This window comes from Hyaena hyaena, unplaced genomic scaffold, assembly GCF_003009895.1.
Source record: "Hyaena hyaena isolate Hyena2069 unplaced genomic scaffold, ASM300989v1 scaffold_16, whole genome shotgun sequence".
Lineage (NCBI taxonomy): Eukaryota > Metazoa > Chordata > Mammalia > Carnivora > Hyaenidae > Hyaena > Hyaena hyaena.
In genome coordinates, this window is record NW_024080650.1 from 1,362,785 (window position 1) to 1,382,727 (window position 19,943).

General features: G+C 54.1%; 1 protein-coding gene across 5 annotated transcripts in view; it reads left to right on the forward strand.

Moving 5' to 3' along the window:
• SMOX (spermine oxidase) overlaps positions 1 to 19,943 on the forward strand; it is a 68,685-nt gene that overhangs the window by 40,596 nt on the left and 8,146 nt on the right. For all 5 annotated transcript variants that reach the window (XM_039224225.1, XM_039224216.1, XM_039224223.1 and 2 more), the window contains 2 exons: positions 14,695 to 14,928; positions 18,715 to 18,941. In XM_039224225.1, the coding sequence (XP_039080156.1) occupies positions 14,721 to 14,928; positions 18,715 to 18,941 (435 nt within the window). In that variant the 5' untranslated portion in view covers positions 14,695 to 14,720. The remainder of the gene's footprint in view (positions 1 to 14,694; positions 14,929 to 18,714; positions 18,942 to 19,943) is intronic.

A 19,943-nucleotide genomic window follows, 5' to 3' on the forward strand; every position in this document is an offset into this window, starting at 1 on the left:
TTATGGAGCACCCTTTATTGGGTGATCCTGTGTTAGGACTCGTTAGGAGAGCACAGTTAAACCACTCTGGAGTTACCAGGAGGGGAATGTTGTGGGTCAGTGAGAAAGTAGGTGACCGTCTAGGGGAAGTATGAGTTTCAGTTCCTCTTAGAGTTTTCTGTTGCGTGGGCAAAAGCAATTAGAACACCATCCCTGGACAGGGACAGGTGTTGATGGAAGACAGGTGTTCATGGAAGAGCAAAGGGCTGTGGCGGGTGTAGCATAGTGCCTGGCAAGCCTAAGGCCAAGCCTCACGGGGTAGGGAGGCTAGGCTGGCGGCGGGGAACCCCACAACACCTTGGCCAGGAGGCAGGTGGCCTCCCAGTGGCACCCAGGTTTTGGCAGTGCAGTTAGGTGAGCTGCCAGGCGTGGGGATGCCTCCTGCCAGCCCCGAGTGCCTGGCACAATGTGTTCAGTGTCAGCCTGTGGGGAGGGTCAGACAGAAGTGCCAGGCTGAGGGCGGCCCTCGGGCCTGCTGTCCTGGGAGGCTGAGTGGGAGCCTGAGAACCCAGCAGGCAGTGGGCAGAAAGAGATGAGCTCAGTGTCCCGAAGCCCTGCTCTGCCCCTCACTCTCTCTGGGTGGCCTCTGTCCAATCCGGGAACCTTTGAGAGCCTGTTTCCTCATCTGTGAAATGGGCAGCAGGGTGAGTATTAAATGATTCAGAGGATAGAAAGTCCCCAGCATGGGGCCTGGCACACCAAGGGCTCGATAAATAGAAGCCTGCTACGGAGTGTGTCTGGAGGCTGGGTTTTTGGAGGGTGTTTTCCTTTTTTTCCTTTTGCGATGGTATGTGTGCCACCTTCGCCCTGTGATAAACTGTGGGGGCTGTAGGAGCCCGAGCTTTGCCGGAAAAGAGTCTATAGCAGAGGGGACTGAGTCAGTGCTGAGCATTCCAGGCGCCTCCCCAGCCCCCCCCAAGCCCTGCCTGGACCCCGCCTTGGACAGCTCAGCCCTGCCATGGTTGGGTGGGGGGAGGCAGCCGAGCCTCTTTGTGGGCGGGGTGTCCCGGGCCAGGCAGCGTGGGGACCCGGTGGCCGCTCAGGAGAGAGGATGGGCTTGCGGAGACCTCCCTCCTCCCGGGGCTTGGAGCCGCAGCACAGACGGGCTTTGTGCAGTCACGAGGGGCCGGCCAGGGGGCACTGTGCCCGGGCTGAGTTTGTCTCACAGCCTCGGTTCTTGTCAGTGGTTTTGAAAGAGTCCGTGGAAAGTGCTGACGGGGCTGTCCTCCTTCACCCCAGAACCGAGGCTGCGGCTCCTGGCAGGGAGAGGGGAGAAGCCCCGCGGGGAAGCCACCTCCTCCGCAGCCAGCTCCCGCCTCCCAGGCTTCAAGTGGCCCAGCCGCAGAGCAGGGGGTGGGGGTGGGATCTCCGCGGGGGGGTGGGGGGGGACACTGGCCCCGGTCAGGGGGCTGCTGCTCTGGGCCGTGGTAGCCCCGGTGGGGGGGGGCTCCCCCTGCCTGAGAATCCTGCACCAAGTTCTTCGGCCTCAGTTTCTCATCCTTCCTCCCCACAGGCTTGTTATGAAGGGGAGGGGGACAACTAGTTGACATGGAACTTGTCAGGGTTGGCCGTGTCATCCTGATCCTGCCCTTGCCCTCACCCCCACATCCTGTCATCCAGCAAGTCCCCAGGAGGTCACCAGAGCACTCTCATCCTCTGATCCCCTCCGGCCTGTCACTTCCTCTGCTCCAATGTCACCTTATCAGCCAGACTTCCCTGACCTCCCCACACAGAGCAGCTGGTCTCCCCTCACCCTGCTTTTCTTTTGTTTGGTGGCACTTGTCACCCCCGACTTGTTAGATCCTCTGGGGGGTTGGGTGGCTGGCGGAGGCCTCTGGCTGTTGCTGTATCCTGGGCCACGGAGTAGCCCTCACCAAATGTTTGTGTTGCGGTAGTTGTTCTTATGGGGTTTTTTTGGGTAAAATGTACATAACATAAAATTTACCATCTTCACCAGTTTGTAAGTGTGCACCTTAGTGACATTAAGTACATTCACATTGTTGTGCTACCATCCTCACTGTCTGTCTCCAGATTTTTGTTTTAATGTTTCAAAACGGAAACTATTGCCATTAAACACTCACTCCCCATCCCCCACCCCCACCCCCTGGCAACCGCCATCCTACCTCGTGTCTACAGATTTGACCACCCGACGTCTCTCATATAAGTGGAATCATGTAGTAATTGTCCCTTTTTTTTTTTTTAAGGTTTATTTATTTTTGAGAGAAACTGTGAGTGGAGGAGGGGCAGAGAGAGGGGGAGAGCATGAGAGAGTGTCCCAAGCAGGCTCTGCACTATCAGCACAGAGCCTGACAAGGGGCTTGAACCCATAAACTGTGAGATCATGACCTGAGTCGAAGTTGGAGGCTTAACCGACTGAGCCACCCAGGCGCCCCACGCTAATTGTCCTTTTGTGACTGGCTTATTTCACTTAACACAATGTCCTCAAGGTTCATCTATGCTGTAGCCAGTGTCAGAATGTCCTTCCTTTTTTTTTTTTTTTTTTTTAGGGCTGAATAATACTCCATTGTATGCATATACTCCATTTTATTTATCCATCTGTCCATGGACATTTGGGTGGCTTCCACCTTTTGGCTATTGTGAATAATGCTTCAGTGGACACCAGTGTCCAAATGTGTCTTCAAGACCCTACCTTCAGTTCTTTCACATATATACTCAGCGGTGGAATTGCTGGATCACATGGTAACTTTATATTTAATTTTTATTTTATTTTATTTTATTTTATTTTGTTTTTTATTTATTTCTAGGAGAGAGAGAGACAGCGTGAACAGGGGAGGGTCAGAGAGAGAGGGAGTCACAGACTGAAACAGGCTCCAGGCTCCGAGCTGGCAGTCAGCACAGGGCCCGACGCGGGGCTCGAACCCACGAACCGCGAGATCATGACCTAAGCGAAAGTCGGACGCTTAACCGACTAAGCCACCCAGGCGCCCCCTTTTTTTTTTTTTTTTTAAATGTATATATTTAATTTTTAAAGGAACCACCACAGTTTCCACGGCAGCGATACCATTTTACATTTCTACCTTCAGCACACAAGGGTTCGAATCTCTCCGCATCCTCACCAACACTTGTTTTTTGTTTGTCTGCTTTTCTTTCTTTCTTGTCTGTCTTTTTTTCTTTCTTGTCTGTCTGCCTGCCTTCCTTCCTTCCTTCCTTCCTTCTTCTCCTTCTCCTTCTTCTTTTCTTCTTCCTCTTCTTCTTCTTCTCCTTTTTGATAGTGGCCGTCCTAATGGTTATGAGGACAAAACATTTTTGAATGAATAAATGAAAGGTCTCTCCCTTGCTTCTTCCCACCCCTATTTCACCCCTGTCCCCTTGGGCCTCACTTTTTCTCCTGCCTTGTGCACTCCTACCCAGTGTCTTCCCCACTGGCTACACCCTAGGCCTGGAACATGCCCCCTGCTTTAAGATGCAGCTAAGACTTCCCATCATCTTCCCACCCCACTCCATGTCCTAGGGCCACCTGGACATCTCACTGCTCTTTGTCCTGCACTATCTGGGTCTGCAATGCCTGTATTGTTTGCTGAGCGAGTGTGTGACCATCCTGCCCCTTTTCTGGACGGTTGGGATGTCGCCTGTGGAGTCTTGTGCCCTCTGGGGAGTCGGGGCCATCCTGCCCCTTCTCCTTGGTGCCGTGGGCAAGCTTTCATGTGTGGCCGGCTCACCTGGGGAAGCCCTGGGGGTGCCTGTCATGCCTGCAGAGTGGCTTAGGTGGTGGCGGCTGCAGCTGCAGAGGAAGGTCAGGTGAGTGTGGCCACGTGGGGCCAGGGGCTCCCTGGCTGGGCCAGCACCTTGGAGGATAGGCCCTGGAGGGAGGCAAAAGTGGTGTTGAGAGTTGATCTTGGAAGCCGTCCCTCTGAGCCTTTGCCTTTCTCCTGTTGGATCTCATTTCTCAGGTCTCCCCTGGAAATCTTCTCTGACTCCTTTCCTTGCCCCTGTTAGGTGCCTGGCCCATCTTCTCCCGAATTCACCATCCCAGCTGTTATCATATCCTCACCATCCCAGCCGTTATCACATCATGTTGTACCTTCTCTCTTTAATGCATTGCTGTGTTCTCCCGGGGCTAATGCCGTGCCAGGCAGGGCTGCATCTTGGGGGAGAGAAAATATCTAAATCTCTCTGAAGACTTCTGATGGAGAGCTTAGGACTCATGAGAAAGCAGAGCAGATGTGAGGGCAATTACCATTCCCTGGATGGAAATAGAGGAAATAGAGTCTTCCCCAGGACCACTGAGAGCCAGACCCTGTCCTGCATGGACAAGAGTCTGATTTAAATGACCCGGCTTGGGGGCCAAGTATTGGTCATTTGTAAAAATCTCTAGGTGAGTCTGATGTGCTGGTTAGGTAGGAGCGCCTGTCTTGTGGGCTCGTAAACCGTGGGACCTTGGCCAGCCTCTCTTTTTACTTCACGACAGCCCTGAGTGTCAGAAACAATGGAGCTAGGATCCTAAGTAGAATGGGGAGTTTGCCTGGGGGCCTCTCCCTTGGGGTTCTGTGGGGAGATAGAATTGCTGACTGTAGTTAGTTACCTATTGCTGTAACAAACAACCCCCAGATGTCATAGCTTGAAACAGCAATAAACATTTATTATCCTCAGAGTTTCTGTGGGTCAGGAATTTGGGAGCAGTTGAGGTGGGTGTTTTTGGCTCAAGGTCTCTCAGGAGGTAGAATCAAGATGTCGGCTGGGGCCACGCTCATCCGAAGGCTTGACTGGGCTGGAGAGTCTGCTTTCTGGTGGTTCACTCGCAGCTTGGCAAGATGGTTTGGCTGGTGGTAGGACCCAGTCTCTTGCCTCATGGGCCTCTTGATAGGATTTCCGGAGTGTCTTCACAGGGTGGTGACCGGCTGCCCTTCGGGTCAGCAGTCCGAGAGAGCAAGGTGCAAGCAACAGTGTGTTTTCTGAAACGATGCTCTGTCCCTTCTATGATATCCTATTGGTGACACAGGTCAGCTTGGGAGTGGATTACACTGGGGCACAAGTACTAGGAGTCAAGGGTCACCGAGGGTCATCTTGGAGGCTGGTGACACATGGATTGTCCTTTTGTTGTACTTAGAGCCTCAGGCCTTGCCTGCGAGGTCCAAGCACACGTAGGAAGTGGGAGGGCCCTTCTCTCCTAGTGTCCTCTTCCTGTCATCAGACCGTGACAGCATCTCTGGGGGGTGGGGCGGTTCTCTCTGACGCCTGGAGGTCTTGCCCTGGAATCATCCTGCGGGAAGGTCTGAGGCTTCTCTACTGGCTCAACATCCCCACCACATTTGGTCTCCTGGCCCAGGCCTGCCTTGGTGATCCTGATTAGTATGCACTTGGGCCTGTAGGAAAACAAATATAAGACCCATTGCTGCTATATGCTTGGTTCTGCGCCAAGTATTTTGCACTGTCACACTCAACCCTGTAAGGCAGGCACTTTTTTTTTTTTTCAATGTTTATTTATTTTTGAGAGAGCACAAGCAGGGGAGGTGCAGAGAGAGGGGGCAGAAGATCCAAATGGGCTCTGTGCTGACGGGCTGACAGCAGCATCCGGATGTGGGGCTCGAACTCATGAATGGCGAGATCATGACCTGAGCCGAAGTCGGACGCTCAACCGACTGAACCACCCAGGTGTCCCGAGGCAGGCGCTTCTTTATCCTCATTGGTTTAGGTCACTCATCTAATATGTGGTAAAGATTCAAGCCGTTGGTATTAAAAAACAAGTGATCTGATCTCAGCGAGCACCTGTATGAAAACCATGATGCTATAACATGTCCTCAAAGGAGGGGACTATTTATCAAGGTAGGTAATTAAGTGAACCATAAGGAAGTGTGTTTTTAGTGTGTTTTTGTGATTGTGTGTGTGTGTGAGAGAGAGAGAGAGAGAGAAAGTAGGGGAGGAAGGAAGGGAAGGGGGGAGGAAGGGAGGGAGGTTGAGTGTTTCTTCTTAGGGTTCCCCAAGGGCCATAGTGATTTGGGTGCCTCAGAACAGGGTTGCTGCCTTGGTCTTGAGGCTCGTTTTCTCTCAAGTTCAGCCCTTGTAGGAGAACTTCCTCCCAGAGGTATGTCACTGTGAGCACCATCTCCCTTCAGCCCCACTCTGCCCACAGCCTGCTCTGCTGTCACCAAGGGTAGCCCTGCACCAGTGTGGTCCTCAGGACAGTGATCAGTTCTGTGGTCTCTCACATATATGTAGTTGATGACTTCCTGGAGAAGGATTCAGAGTTTGGGTGTTGGGTCCTGCTAGGAGGGAGAAAATCCAGTCCATGGGGTCTCATCCTGAGGGCTGCTGAAGCGAGCAGCTTAGACCCGTGGCTAAGTCCTAAAGTCCTTTTCTGGGGGAATGTGGAGGCTGGCTAATAGGGTCTGGGGTCAGGGCTGGCTGCACTCAGCGCAGGGGTGATTATTCCCATTTTACAGATGGGAAAAGTGAGGCTCAAGTGCTAATGGACTCTCCCAAGGCCTCACTGGTTCGGGGCAGAGGCTGCTGTCTGGGTAATTTCATCTCCTCCAGGAGCATCTCAGACTGCTGACCTCTCCTTGGGCCGAGGGGGTATGGGGTTTGCTTGCATCTGGAAACTCTGGGATCTGAGGGTAAGAGTGTGGACCCTGCTGGAATGGAGGTGGCTGCCTTCCTGGCTAGAGAGGATGTCTTCTTGTGTGTGGTCTTGCACAAAGATGGGAACCTAGGGCATGGGGATGGGGAGCGGGGGTTGGAGACCGAAGCTGAGCTGGTCGGGCTGGCTGAGATTTGGAGAGATTCACAGCTGAGTGTTTAGAAGCAATGACTGGCCCCTGATCTGATCTATGGTCAGAGCGTGAACCACTCACTTACTTGTGCTCAGGGTGGGATATCTAGGGTGGAGTGTGGGACAGAGCTGTTTCAGTGTGACTCTGGGGGCAGGAATGTGGTCCTGGGCTCTGCCCTGGCCCATCTCTATCTCTGTTTCTCTCTGGCTACACAGTCATGGAGGCTGCCAGCTGAGGTTTATGCCCATCAGAAACATTCTACCCTTTCGCTGGCTTCCTTCCATGCTTGCTTCCCCTCCTCCACCCCCAGTGAGGCTTCTAGCCTGGGCTGGGTTATCTCTAAGGCCTGTCTCTATAGGCGGCTATAAACTGGGGTCCTGGAACCATCCTCCTGGGTCCATCCCGCCTTGCGGAGGGAGCATCAAGGGAAGTAGGGGTGGGCCCACGGAGCTCACCTCTCCAGGAATGCCTCTCCCTCCTGCCCAACAGTGCCTGTGTGGGCCCTGCCATTGGCTCTGTCCCCCCATACACCCAGTCTAGGGCTGCCTTTCGATGCAGTATAGTTTTACAAAGACTTCTAAAGTTGTGCTTTTAGGGACTTGACTTTATGCATCTAGTTGTGAGGAAGAGATGTGGGTAACAAAGACATTGTGCTGGGAGAGAAGTCTGAATGCCAGAAAGGAGGATGGGGCCCCCAGAGCCCCTTCCCCACGTGGGCCTGTGGCAGCCAGAGAACCCTGCTGGTGGGTGGGCTCTGTGGAATGAGGCTCCCACGCCTTGTCCCTTTTATGAGCTTGGGGTTGCCTAATGACCATTGTCTCTGATACCCGACCCTCCAGAACTGGGTAGGATGTAGGCTGACTCAGAGTTGGGGCCAATCAAACACAGGCTGTCCGTGCCCTCTGATGCCAGGGTTAAGGTCTGGTCTGATACTAGGGCTGCAGCCATTGGCTGAGGCCTGAGCCTGAGCTCAGATGCTGACTGGGGTTCGTCTATAAGTGAGCTGGAGTCCTGGGCCCCAGAAGCCCCTGGGCCTCCCATCTCTGTACCGGCTTCTTCAGGGGTCTTCTTCCCTCTCCCGCTCTCTCAGAGGTGGCCCTGGCAGGTGGCCATACCTTTTGTCTGTGCTGTCTCATTTAATCTTCCCAGGTATCCTACCAGGTAGAGGTCCCTATGCCCATTTTACAGATGGGAAAGCTGGAAGACTATGGGAGGCAGGTAAGCACCAGATGGGGCTTAAACCAGTGTGTCCAGGAGGTGGAGTACAGATGCTGTGTCTTTGGGCTAAGTTCAGAGGTGTTGGCCAGGTGGGACCCAGAGAAGGGAAGACACTAGTCTAGGTCACCTGGTAAGGAAAAGATTGAGCTGGGGCCTGAACCCAGGGTCTGGGCTCCCAGGCTGCCCCTGCCCTGTCCCCATGCTTACACCCGCTCACTGCCCACCCTCATGCCTAGCAGCCCAGCCTCTTTCACTTCCTGGCTGGCTGGCTGGCCTGGGCACGAAGGGCTGGGGAGGGTCTGGCTGGGAGGAGTTCGGGCCCAGCCCCTCCCTGGGGTTGAGGAGTGGGAGGGGCCTCGCGTGCAGACACAGAGCCCCTTTGTCTAGGCGGCTGTGCAAAGCAGCTGGTCTGGGATTTCTGGGCATTTTTTACATTTGAAGAATAATTGCATTGTCTGGGGGGCCCAGGAGAATCCAAATCCCTCCCCAGACCTGCCAGGCAGTCCAAAGAGATTCCCCTGGAATCTCTGGATGAGCCCCCCAGCTTCCCTCCTCCTCCCTCCCATCTGTTAGAAGCCTGAAGCAGAAAGGGGTCCTTCCAGGGAAACTGAGGTAGGGCTGCTGCCCTTGGGCACTAGGAGTATCTGTTTGGAGGAAAGACTTGTAAGTCCCCAAAGTTGGTTAGGGGAGAGCGCAGGTGGCCCCCAGAGCCCCGGGGTAGGGATCCTGTGAGTAAGCATGGGGCTTAGAGGAGGGAGAAGGCTCCTGGTGGGAGGCGGTGGGCCTGTTCTGGAGTGTTCTGGAGTGTTCTGGAGTGTTCTGGAGCACTTCGGCTGGAGGAGTATGGACTCCAAAGGGTGAGGTGAGGTGAGGTAAGCCAGGTGGGCTAGCTGCCTTGGCCATATTCTTCTCCTCTGGGAAATGGACCATTCAGAATGAGGTGACCTTGAGAAAAGGACAGGGAGGCAGACACATTTGAGAGTAGCCTGTGTTCAAGGGGAGCCAAGGATGGGTAGAGTTTTTTGTTTCTTGTGAAGGGTGACTTTGGAAGGGGGAGGGGCACCTGCGAAGCTGGCCCTTCCGTGGCAGTGTTTTTGTTATAGTGGCTGCTGTTGGGGCGGGAAGTGACCCGCCGATTGAAGTGAGCTGAAGTGGACTTCAGCCATGAGGAGGAAGGGGTGCCCTGCACTGAGCTGGGCTACTGACCCCTCCTTGGAGTTCATTCCCAGGGCTTGGGGCCGGGGCCACCAGTGTAGCCTGGACCACGCCCTGCTCTGTGATTGTGGGCTGCAGCCTCATTACTGACTAACAGACAATAGGATTTCCTGGGGTGAGATGTCCATGCTTTGGGAACAGAAGAAGACCGGCGGTGGGGATGTGGGGGGTAAATGCAGAGCCCATCCAGGGCAAGGAGCTCACCTTTCCAGGGTGTCTGTTGCTTCAGGAAATGTCAGTGGGAGCAGGCCTTGCTGGTGGGTCGAACAACATACAACCGTGCAGTCATACAGCTGCCCAACCAATGCTCCGCACAAGCGTGTGAGCTGGCTTCTCCGACACGTGTGACGGAGGGATATTCCTACAGGCCTTCATGTGGGCAGTGCGGGGAACCCAAGCCTTCAGTGGAGGTGGGGTATGTGTGTATGTTTGGGGGTGTCTGGGTGAGAATTGAAGCCAGAAAGGTCAGCTGGGTCCAGAGTGCAGAGGGCTGATATGCCGAGGCCGCCCCTAAGCCCAGTATGCGGTTAGTGCTCAGTGCATGGCTGGGTTACTTTCCTGGTCTGTGAGAGGCCTGGGTGGGACTTGGGGCAGGCCCAGCAATTCTCTAGGGGTGCAGTTCAGATGGAGGAGGCAGGTGGGCGTGGCGGGAGCTTGAGAGTAGAGGCAGCAGCAGTTCTGGCTGTGGTGTTGACATGGCTTGACCTGATGGATAAGAGCGGGTCGTACCCTAAGGGTGCATTCAGCTTTGAGCCTTGGGATCGGTTGGCAGCCCTGTGGTTTTACCCACGATGAGGAGGCAGAATAAGACGCGTGATGTCCTCCCCCGCTCAGTACTGGTCATTTCCAAGAGGGGCTCAGCAGTCGGAGGCCAGGACCAAAGTACATCTCTGGTATTTGGCGATTGGAGGCGCTTCTTGGAGGGTAAATTTGAGGCTGATGATGACACTGGTGAGGATGTTGAGAGCAGGTGGGGTGGGGAAGTGGCAGTGGACACCTGCTTGGCTGCCAATGCCCATTTCTGTCATCTGGCTGGCTGTCTAGTCTTCAACCTTCTTTCTTGGGTGAGCCTGCCAAAGGGATGGGGTCTTTCTTCCCTCTTTTCCTGTCTTCTGCTGCTACCTTCTTTCCAACTGGCTCCTTGGGCAGGTTCAGTCAGGGCAGTGGGCGGCAGGGGGAGGTGGTGGCTGGCGGACCAGAGCAGGGCTCAGCGGGGAGGCCGTGGGGCATCTTGAGTGGGGCCATGGCGGCCTGATTTCTTGAAGCTACCAGGCTTGGCCTGCTTGGGTACACGGGAGCCCCAGGCTCCCACCCTCCTTTTGCCATGGAAGCAGGAGCAAGAAGACCAGTGTCTGCTGCCCTGTGCCTCCCTCCTCCCCCTCCCCCACCCCCTCCCTCCTCCTCCTCCCTGCCTGGCTGAGCCAGCACTTTTTTCTTCTCTCCTTTATCTGCTGAAAAAGTACAGGGTGTTCTGTTTCTCCTGTGCATACAGATCAAGGAGCGGATGTTATTTATTTATTTATTTCCCAAAGGCGAGAGAAGGACAGGCAGGCACCGAGGAGCAGTAACTGATTCTTCTTTCCTCAATAAGCCGTGTTCTCATAAAATGAAAAAAAAAAAAAAAGCCGAAAGGAAAAGATGCCACAAACCAATGGAAAACAAGTTGCTTCTCACAGTCTCCTGTCCACCCTGGCTGGAGATAACAGCACTGGAAGGCCCAGTTCAGCGTTCAGCTGAGGGCCTGGCACGGAGCGGGCGTCTTTGTACGTGATTTTCTCTGTCCCTTTCAGTTTGGACCTCGGGAGTGTTGGCTCCGTGGGTCCATATGGGGGGCCGTGGGGCAGATTCCTCAGCTCTCTGCCTTGTGTGGGGCCTGTGTATGGCTTCTCTGGCTCCTTGGGAGCCCCATCTGGGGCTGTGGAAGGAACTGGACTGCGGGATTCGTTTGGGGGTGTCACAGGTGCAGGTGACCCACATGGCCCTTGCTTACCGACTTTCACCCCTGTGCTGTCTGAGTTCAAGATCCCTGATACCCCGGGAACTCAGGGTTCTTTCTGTGTTCATCTGAAAGGCAAACTGACCACCTGCCTTTCCCACCAGGCCTTTCTGAGCCCCCACCCCCACGCACTCTGCTCAGAATTTAGTTACAGAACTTTCCAAATGATTTTCACACTTGAGGCTCTTGAAAATACTGTCAGTCTTGCCACATCCACATCAGGTCTTATTCGATCATCACAACAATGTAGTGAGGTCCAGCTGGCCACTTTTGAGGGGAGCCAGAGGTTCAGGTAGCCCGCTGGGGAGCCGCTGCACCCCAAGTATCCTTTCCCCCTATCAGCTTCCAGCTTAACTAGACCCCGGGGTTTTCAGCGGGGGGGGGGGGGGCACGGAAACGAGGGGTTTTGTGAGACTTCAGAGGGGAGTGGGACCCTCCCAGTTTTAACCCAGTCACACCTTGGACCCCACAGGAACCTTTCAAGAAGGGGTTGCACCAGTCGTGTTTCAGAACTGCGGCGACCCCCCCCCCCTTACTGTATAAACAAGGCGCTTTTGGAGGGTGGCCCCGGCTGGGGGTGCGGATGGAGTCAGGAGGCCAGCACGCAGGCAGGGCCCCCCCTGTCCTGGGGATGAGGCACGCGGGCGGGGCGGGCGGCAGCTCCACGTCGCATCCCGGGGTGCGGGGCAGGTGGCGTCAGCGGCAGCGGCAGCTCCGAACACCCAGTGTGTTTACCAACCTGACGCCAGCCCGCGTCGCCTCGGCGACCCTTCCTCCAGCTGGCCGCCCTGGCCGCGGGGTGCAGGCAGCCACACCCTCCCCTCTAAATTTAGTCCCGGAAGGAGAACCTGGGGGAAGGGGAGGGTGGAAGGGGCAGGGAGGAAAGGACCCAAGCCGCCGGGACCCCGTGCTCCCAGACGCCCTAAGGAACCTCACTGGAGGGAGCGGGGAGGCACAGGAGAGGCAACGAAGCTGGGGAGAGGAGGAAAGGCGGAGCCGCACCGGGTTCTCCTGGAAGGGGGCGGAGAGCCCCGGCCTCCCGCGGAGACGCGGCCTCCGAGGGCTCTGGGCCGCGGGCGCCACCTGCCGTCCGTCTAGGGAACCGCTCGGGCACCGAGGCGGCCGGCCGGGATCTGGGGGCGGGTGCGGGGAATTTGGGAGCGGGAGTGGGGGGACAGCCCCGTCCAGGCCCAGGTGCCCAAGTGTGGCGTCGGCCGGCGGAGTGGCTGGCGGGAGGCATGAGGAGCAGCTTCTCAGCCTCAGCGTATTTAGAAAAAGATCCTTTTGCTAAGCCTATGGTGAAGAGATGTTGGGGGGCGCTGTTCAAGGCGGGACCGAAGCTTTAGTGGTTCCCCCCCCCCCCCAACGTGAGAAGTCAGTATGTAGCTCCTTCCTTCCTTCCTCTCTCTTCCTTCCTCCCTCCCTCCCTCTTTCTTTCTCTTTCTCTTTCTTCCCTCCCTCCCTCTCTCTCTCTTTCTTGCTTCCCTCCTTCTTTTCTTCTTTGTCTCTTTCTCTCTCCTTCCTCCCTCCCTCCCTCTCTCCATCCCTCCCTCTTTCTTTTTTCTTTCTCTTTCTTTTAATTTCTCTCTCTGTCTCTTCTCTTACTCTCCTTTCCACCTTTCCTCCCTCCCTCTCTCTTTTCTCTCTCTCTTTTTCCTTCCTTCCCCCCTCTCTCTCTTTCTTTTCTGTCCCCCTTTCCTCCCTCCCTCCCTCCCTTCTTTTCTTTTCTTCTTTTTCCCTCCCTCCCTTCCGTGCCAGGAATGAATATCTCACCGGTTACTGAGGTGGTGCGCGCACGCACACACGCGCACACACACACACACACACACACACATACCCCTATAACAAATGACACAAATCCTTCCTGTCCAAAGCTGTGGATCTTTATATGTTTACTGTGTAGCCACCATTCAGAGCAAGATACATATCCCTTCCAGTCCAGAAAGTTCCATCCTGAGTGGTTTCAGCTACTCCTCCCCCTGGTCTCTCTTCTGTCACCACAGATTCATTTTACCTCTCCTTGAGCTTCACGTAAGTGGAGTCATACAATGTATACTTTTTCTCTCTGGCTCCTTTCCTTCAATGCAATGTTGGAGGAGGAGGGTGCCAGGAGTTGGTTCTGTTTCTTGTGGAGGAACCTGCTGCACATTCTCCTGTGGTTGGACTTTGGGTTGCTTCTGTTGTCTTGGCTCTTACAATAAAGCTGCTATGACCATCCCTTAGCATGTCTGTTTGGTGGAATATGTCCTGCTTCTCCTGGGCGTGTTCTGGGGGGTGGGGCTGCTGTGTCATTGGAAGGGTGATGCTGAGCTTTACTAGATGCGGGAGGCAGTTGTTTCATGTCCCCTGTCTGCTGCACCGCCCGGCAGTCACCTTCCAGCCACCCTGCCTCCCCTGTTGTTAGTAGTTTCCCTGCTACGGAAACATTAGCAAAGACGACTGGAATCCAAGTTGCTTGGGTCAGGGAGGGAACAGAGACAGGATGAGGGCTGAGTGGCCCCGCGGGATGGCCCACAGGCACCTTGCAGCCCTCGTGGTCGCTCTGGGAGGAGACGGTAGCCTCTCCCAGCACTGGGGCGATTCAGGGACCCCCCTTGGCTGCCTGGCCATCGGCTCCCTAGCCTGGCGTCTCTGAACAAGCTGGCTTAGTGTAACTGTCAATTTGATGTCTGGCCTCTGGTGCCATGGGTCCTCACAGTCCACCGTTTCCTGGGCTCCTTGCTGCTTTGCGGTGACTGAGGGGCTGGGTGGCCGGGGGAAAACAACCAGAGAACTACCCGGAATAGCAGAGGCTCGTCCGATACCGGCCTCGTGGCACTTTCTGGGGGGAGGGCGGGACTGTGTCCTGCCCACCAAATTGCCACTTCGTTCACACTGTGAAAAACTAACAGAAAGCTAGAGGAGGAGAGAAGGGGCAAAGGAAAAAGACTGCCCGGGAAGAGCCACACACAGGAGGGAGAGTAGAGGGTCCAGTACTGTGTGTGCAAGTGTCCTGAGGTCTGTGTGAGCATCCTGCGGTCTGTGTGAGTATCCTGGGGTCCGTGGGAGCATTCTGCGGTCTGTGTGGGCCTCTGGGGTTGGTGTGAGCTGGACCAAAGCAGCCGTGTTGGAGTGAGCAGTGTCAAATAGTTTCTCCTGAATCCGCTCTTTTTGGGTCTTGCCTTTCTGGCTGGCTCTTGCCTCAGCCTTGGGGAATAGGCAGTGCCTAGTAAGTTTGGGATGGGATTGACGGATCTCAGGGGCTTAGGGTGGGCTCCCGGCAATCCCGCTTGCCGGCGGGGGCCCACAGTGCATCTTTTCTACCTCTCTCCTTCCCTCTGTCTGTCCTCCTCCCTGCTGCCTCCTTTGGAGATGGCTCCTCTTGTCCAGGTCTCCGGAAGAGCAGGAGGGCTCAAGGTCCCCCTCCCCCTTGAGGGCAGAGCTCACGAGTGTCCCGTGGGGCAGGTGGGAAGTGAAGGCAGAGCAGGTAAGCTGTGACATCCCCAACCCCTGCAGGTTCCTAGGAGGCCAGTGCGGACGGTATGCAAAGTTGTGAATCCAGTGGCGACAGTGCGGATGACCCTTTCAGTCGTGGCCTACGGAGAAGGGGACAGCCTCGTGTGGTGGTGATCGGCGCCGGCTTGGCTGGCCTGGCTGCAGCCAAAGCACTTCTGGAGCAGGGCTTCACGGATGTCACTGTGCTCGAGGCTTCCAGCTGCATTGGAGGCCGCGTGCAAAGCGTGAAACTCGGTAAGTGTTCCCCTGCCCCCATGCCAAGGTCACCTTTGGTCCTTCAGTGCTCTGGCCCTGCCTGAAATGGCGTAATTTTGGTTTTTTCCCTGGGGTAAGTGTTCCATCACTCATGCTGCCTGGGCATTTGCCAGAAACTTCCTTTGCCCTCTGAGCAACCCTCTGAGGTGGGCAGGACAGGGCTCTGGCCTTCGTGTTTGGAACATGACCTAGAGTTCAAGTGTTTAGGAAGGAAAGGACACCTGGACCAAACTGTCTTGGCAGTGGGTGGACCAGTTTCTACTTCACAAGAAGAGGAATTCTGTTGTTTTTATTAGTCATTACCTCTTGAGTGTCAACTAACGTATCATGACTGAGAGCTAGTCCTGGGGACAGCAGGAGCTCACGGCAGCAGAGTGGTTGGGACTTGGGGCTTCCTTGAAGGCGATGGGCACATCTTAGCATTGCCTGGGAAGACGATCTGTCCAGGTTGCAGAGTAATGAGGATGCTGGAGAAAGCAGCCAGGTAAGAGGCTTTCCCCAGGACTGGGCGGGTTTTACCAGGGGTGAGGGAATGCCTGAAATGCAGCTGGAGGTCAGCACTTCTCAGGCAGGGGGTCTCACCAATGAGAGGCTGAGTGGGTAGGGACTGTGCTAGAAGCCTCCTCGGGAGGATTTTGTGTCTCTGTCTGTTGCCACACGGGGTAGCAAGGCCATGCATTTGATCACATTGAGAGTCTTCTAAAGCATTTCCTGGAAAGCGTGTGTGAGGTGGCGTCCATCTTCTGCTGGCACACACAGGACTGTGTGTTGGCAGTGAGGATGAAAGTGCCATCCAGGGCACTCATAAACCTGGGGACAGCCAGCAGGGGAGCCCTGGGACTCTTCGCTTGACATCTGATTGACTGACCGTGAGCCTTAGGGAAGGGGCGCTCCAACTGTGGCTCTTGAGTCTTGACAAGACATTCAGTGTACGACACAGAAACGGAAGAGGAGGACAGATGGCTTCATCTCAGTGGTGGCTGACAGCTGACAGCGTGGTACAGGCGGCAGTGAAGAGAGGGGGCTTCAGGAGGCTGAGAGGAGGTGTGGTCTGGTGACCTATCGGTGGTGGGAGCCCTCCTGAGCTGGGGGAGCTTGGGCAGGTTTAGGTGATGGGGAGAGTTGGGTGGGCAGCAGAAGGGGCAACATGTGTGGAGTGATGTCTGTGACGAAGGCAGACTCCGCCAGGAGTGGGGAGAGCACGCCCGGGGAAGGGCGGACTTGCGTGTGTTGCGTGTGCAGAGTACGGGGCGGAAAGCCCAGGCAGACATGCCACATGCAGTGTGAGGCGGTAGCTCTGGATCTCAGTGGTAGGAGCAGACGTTGAGGGCCAGAAGCTCTAGGGACACTGTGTGGTAGGTGGTGCTGGTGCCCTTTGTTGCAGGGGCGTCACAAGGATCATAGTGACAGAGGGGTGGGTAGGAGAGGGCAGGAAATATCCTTAGACTAGGGCCTGCTCAGCCCACTTCCTTCCAGAGCCTGGGGAGTAGGGGTGGGATGCGAGCTTGCTGCTGACCTCAAGCCCCTCGCCTCATTCCTGCTTTTGCCAAGTGTCAATCCAGGATGTCACTGCCCAGGGGCGGTGTGATTTGGAGCTCCCTGGCATGCCCTGGGGAGGGTCCAGGCCCCTCCCCAAGGTACTGGCCCTCTTCTTCTCTTGGGACCTCAAAGCAGGCAAGACACTTTGGGGAACCTCAAGCCTGAGGAATTAAAGGAGGATTAGTAGTAAATACCCTCAATGCCCACTAGGAACCCTCTGGAGGTTGGGCACTGGGCTTTTTGCTTTCTTTTTATTTTTTTAAAAAAATTTTTAATGTTTTACTTATTTCTAGGAGAGAGAGAGAGAGCGTGAGCAGGGGAGGGTCAGAGAGAAAGGGAGTGACAGACTCTGAAACAGGCTCCAGGCTTTGAGCTGGCAGTCAGCACAGAGCCCAACGCGGGGCTCGAACCCACGAACCGCGAGATCATGACCTAAGTGAAAGTCGGATGCTTAACTGACTAAGCCACCCAGGCGCCCCTGGGCTTTTTGCTTTCTGAGCCATCAGGTCTGCCCATGTTTCCTGGAAAAAGGGACATGCATATTCCTGCATCTTCTTCCAGAGTCCTAAGGAAATTCTGTCTCACTGGCTGTAGCTTGAGGCTGATTGTTTTGTTCTCTTGCCTGGTATTTGGCACATACATATATACAGGGCTATTTTTAGTAACTAGTGGTTTAATTAGAAACAGCCCAGGAGAGGGGCTGCACACAAACAGAATGGCCAGTTGCTAGGATGAGAGATGATATTGTTGTCTGTTATGGCATATCAGATAACCATTGCTGCGTAACAAATCACCCCAAAATAGTGGCTTACAGCACCATTTTACTTGCTTAAAGTCCTGCTTTAAGCAGGACTCTGCTAGGTGGTTCATTCACTGTCTCACATGGAGATCTCATGCCTGGGATCTCCAACTCGGCTGCAGTCATCTGGTGGCTTGACCGGGGCTGGTTTAGGACAGCCTTCCCCATTTGTCTGGCGGTTGGCACTGGCTTTCTGGCTGGGCCACATGTCTCCAGCAGGGTAAACCTCTCCACGGTGGTCACATTTTAAGAGCGTGAAAGTGGAAGCCACGAGATCTCTTGAGGCCTGGGCTCTGAAGCCACAAACATCACTTTCACTGCATTCTATTAATCAAAGCAAGTCACAGGGCCAGCCCAGAGTCAAGGGGTGGGGAAATAGTCTCCGTCTATTGATGGGAGGATTGGCAAGGTCATGTTGCAAAGGGCTATATGTACACGGACAGGAGGAATTATTGTGACCATCTTGGCAAAAAACTTAACCACACACGATATCTTGACTCAGTCTTCCAAAAACAACAAACAACAACAACAACAACACAAAAGCCAAAGGACCAAAAAACGTTCTTCTCTCTTCTTTCTTTGTTTCAACTTCCTTGGGAGCTAGGCAGGGAAGGAGACAATGTGTCACCATGCCTGCAGCATCAGAAGAGGAAACCGAGGCCCAGGCCCAGAGCATCTGGTACCTTGGCTGTGGATGGGGTGGTAGAACTAACCAGCGCCAGCCCTAGCCCTGTCCCAGCTTGGGTCTAGGAGATGCCCCCTGCCCTGGTCAGACTCCTGGGTTCTGCCACCCAAGGTTCTTCTGCCCTAGGATGAGAGAGTTCAGCTTTCGCTGGAAGTCTACTTGAGATTGCCTTCAGGGGGAATGTTTGCCCTCCCTCCTCTGCCTCAGACTGAGTTAGGAGGGGGACCACTTTCTGTCTGAGATCGGGGCTTAGACTCTGGGGGCACTGGAGAATGTTGAGGAATTGGAGTAAGGTCAGATGAGGACCTTGGGCCCAAGGGCCTCAGGTAACCTCACTCCCCTCCCTGGGACCTTTGTCCCCTCAGGTGCCCACAGAGTATCTCCTGAGGGAGAGTCAACAATGCAAAAGGAGGGCCCAGGGCCTGCTGTTCTGTTAGACGAAGGTGGGATGGAAAAGCAGAGCCTTCCAACTAGCCCAGTGAAGCGACTCGGGGGCAAATCACAAAGTCATTCAGGGTGACCGTGGAATGCTATAAAGCGGAATCCATTTTGTGCCACATGTAGTTTCCCCTGGGAAGTTTTCTCTGAAGACTTTGATTGGTTGTCAGAAAGGGACCTAATTCCCTTCCTGCTCTATTGAGGGGATGGAAGGATCCTCTTGGGGGAAGAAGGCTGAGGCAGTGTTCTGGCCCTCTCTGAAGAAGTCCCTGCCCCTCTAAGGGCCTGTTGTTGTCACCGTCAGGACACGCCACCTTTGAGTTGGGAGCCACCTGGATCCATGGCTCCCATGGGAATCCCATCTATCATCTAGCAGAAGCCAATGGCCTCCTGGAAGAGACGACTGATGGGGAGCGCAGCGTGGGCCGCATCAGCCTCTACTCCAAGAATGGCGTGGCCTGCTACCTCACCAACTGTGGTCGCAGGATCCCCAAGGACGTGGTTGAGGAATTCAGCGATTTATACAACGAGGTGAGGTGTCAGCAGGGCAGCTGGGCACATGGGTGTGGGGGGCGGGGGGCACGCCGGCAGTGTGGGGGGGGGGTTGAGTGACCTGCTGGGGCCTTTGCATACTCTCTGGGCCCAGTATTTGGGAAAGCGAGACAATTTGAGAACATAGTGAAGATTATGAGCGGAGAAGTATTAGGTAAGAGGTTGCTGATACAGATGATTATATATTTCTTCAGAAAAGCCTTAAGCATCTTTTATTTATTTACTAGGTACTTGGGTAGTGATTGTTGTTGCTATTGCTTTTGGATATTCTTTTAAGTGGTTATTTTAAAACCTTTACTTTCTGGAGCACCTGGGTGGCTCTGTTGGTTAAGTGTCCAGCTTCGGCTCAGGTCATGCTTTCATGGTCCATGAGTTCGAGCCCTGCATCGGGATCCACATTGATAGTGCGGAGCCTGCTTGGGATTCTCTCTCTGCCTTTGCCCCACTTGCACTCTTTCTGTCTTTCAAAATAAATGAATAAACTTAAAAAACCAAAAAACAAAAAAAGCTCATTTATTTTTTGTTGTTTCCAGTGTTCAGAACTATAACAGATTATTATATATTGATTTTAGCTACCTTGATGAAGTATTGTTTTAATGCTAATATTATATCTATATCTGTTAATATTATTTTAATTTATATTCTAATAATATTTTAGAATTTTATGTGTATAATACTATACAAAAAAGTGAAAGTTTTTTCTTTCTTTCTAATCCTCACCCCAGCACTGTGCTCTAGAACTTTCTACAATAATGGAGATATTTCAGACCTGCACTATCCAGTAGGGTAATCACTAAGTACCTGTGACTTTTGAGCTCTTGAAATGTAGCTAGTAAAACTGAGGAGCCAAATATTTAACTTAATTTTAGATTGCCACAAATGTTTAGTGGCTACTGTAGTGGACAATATGGCCTAAGACCACTTAATTCTTTTCTTGCTGTATTGCACCATATAGCTTTTCCAGTACAGTGTTGGATAGAA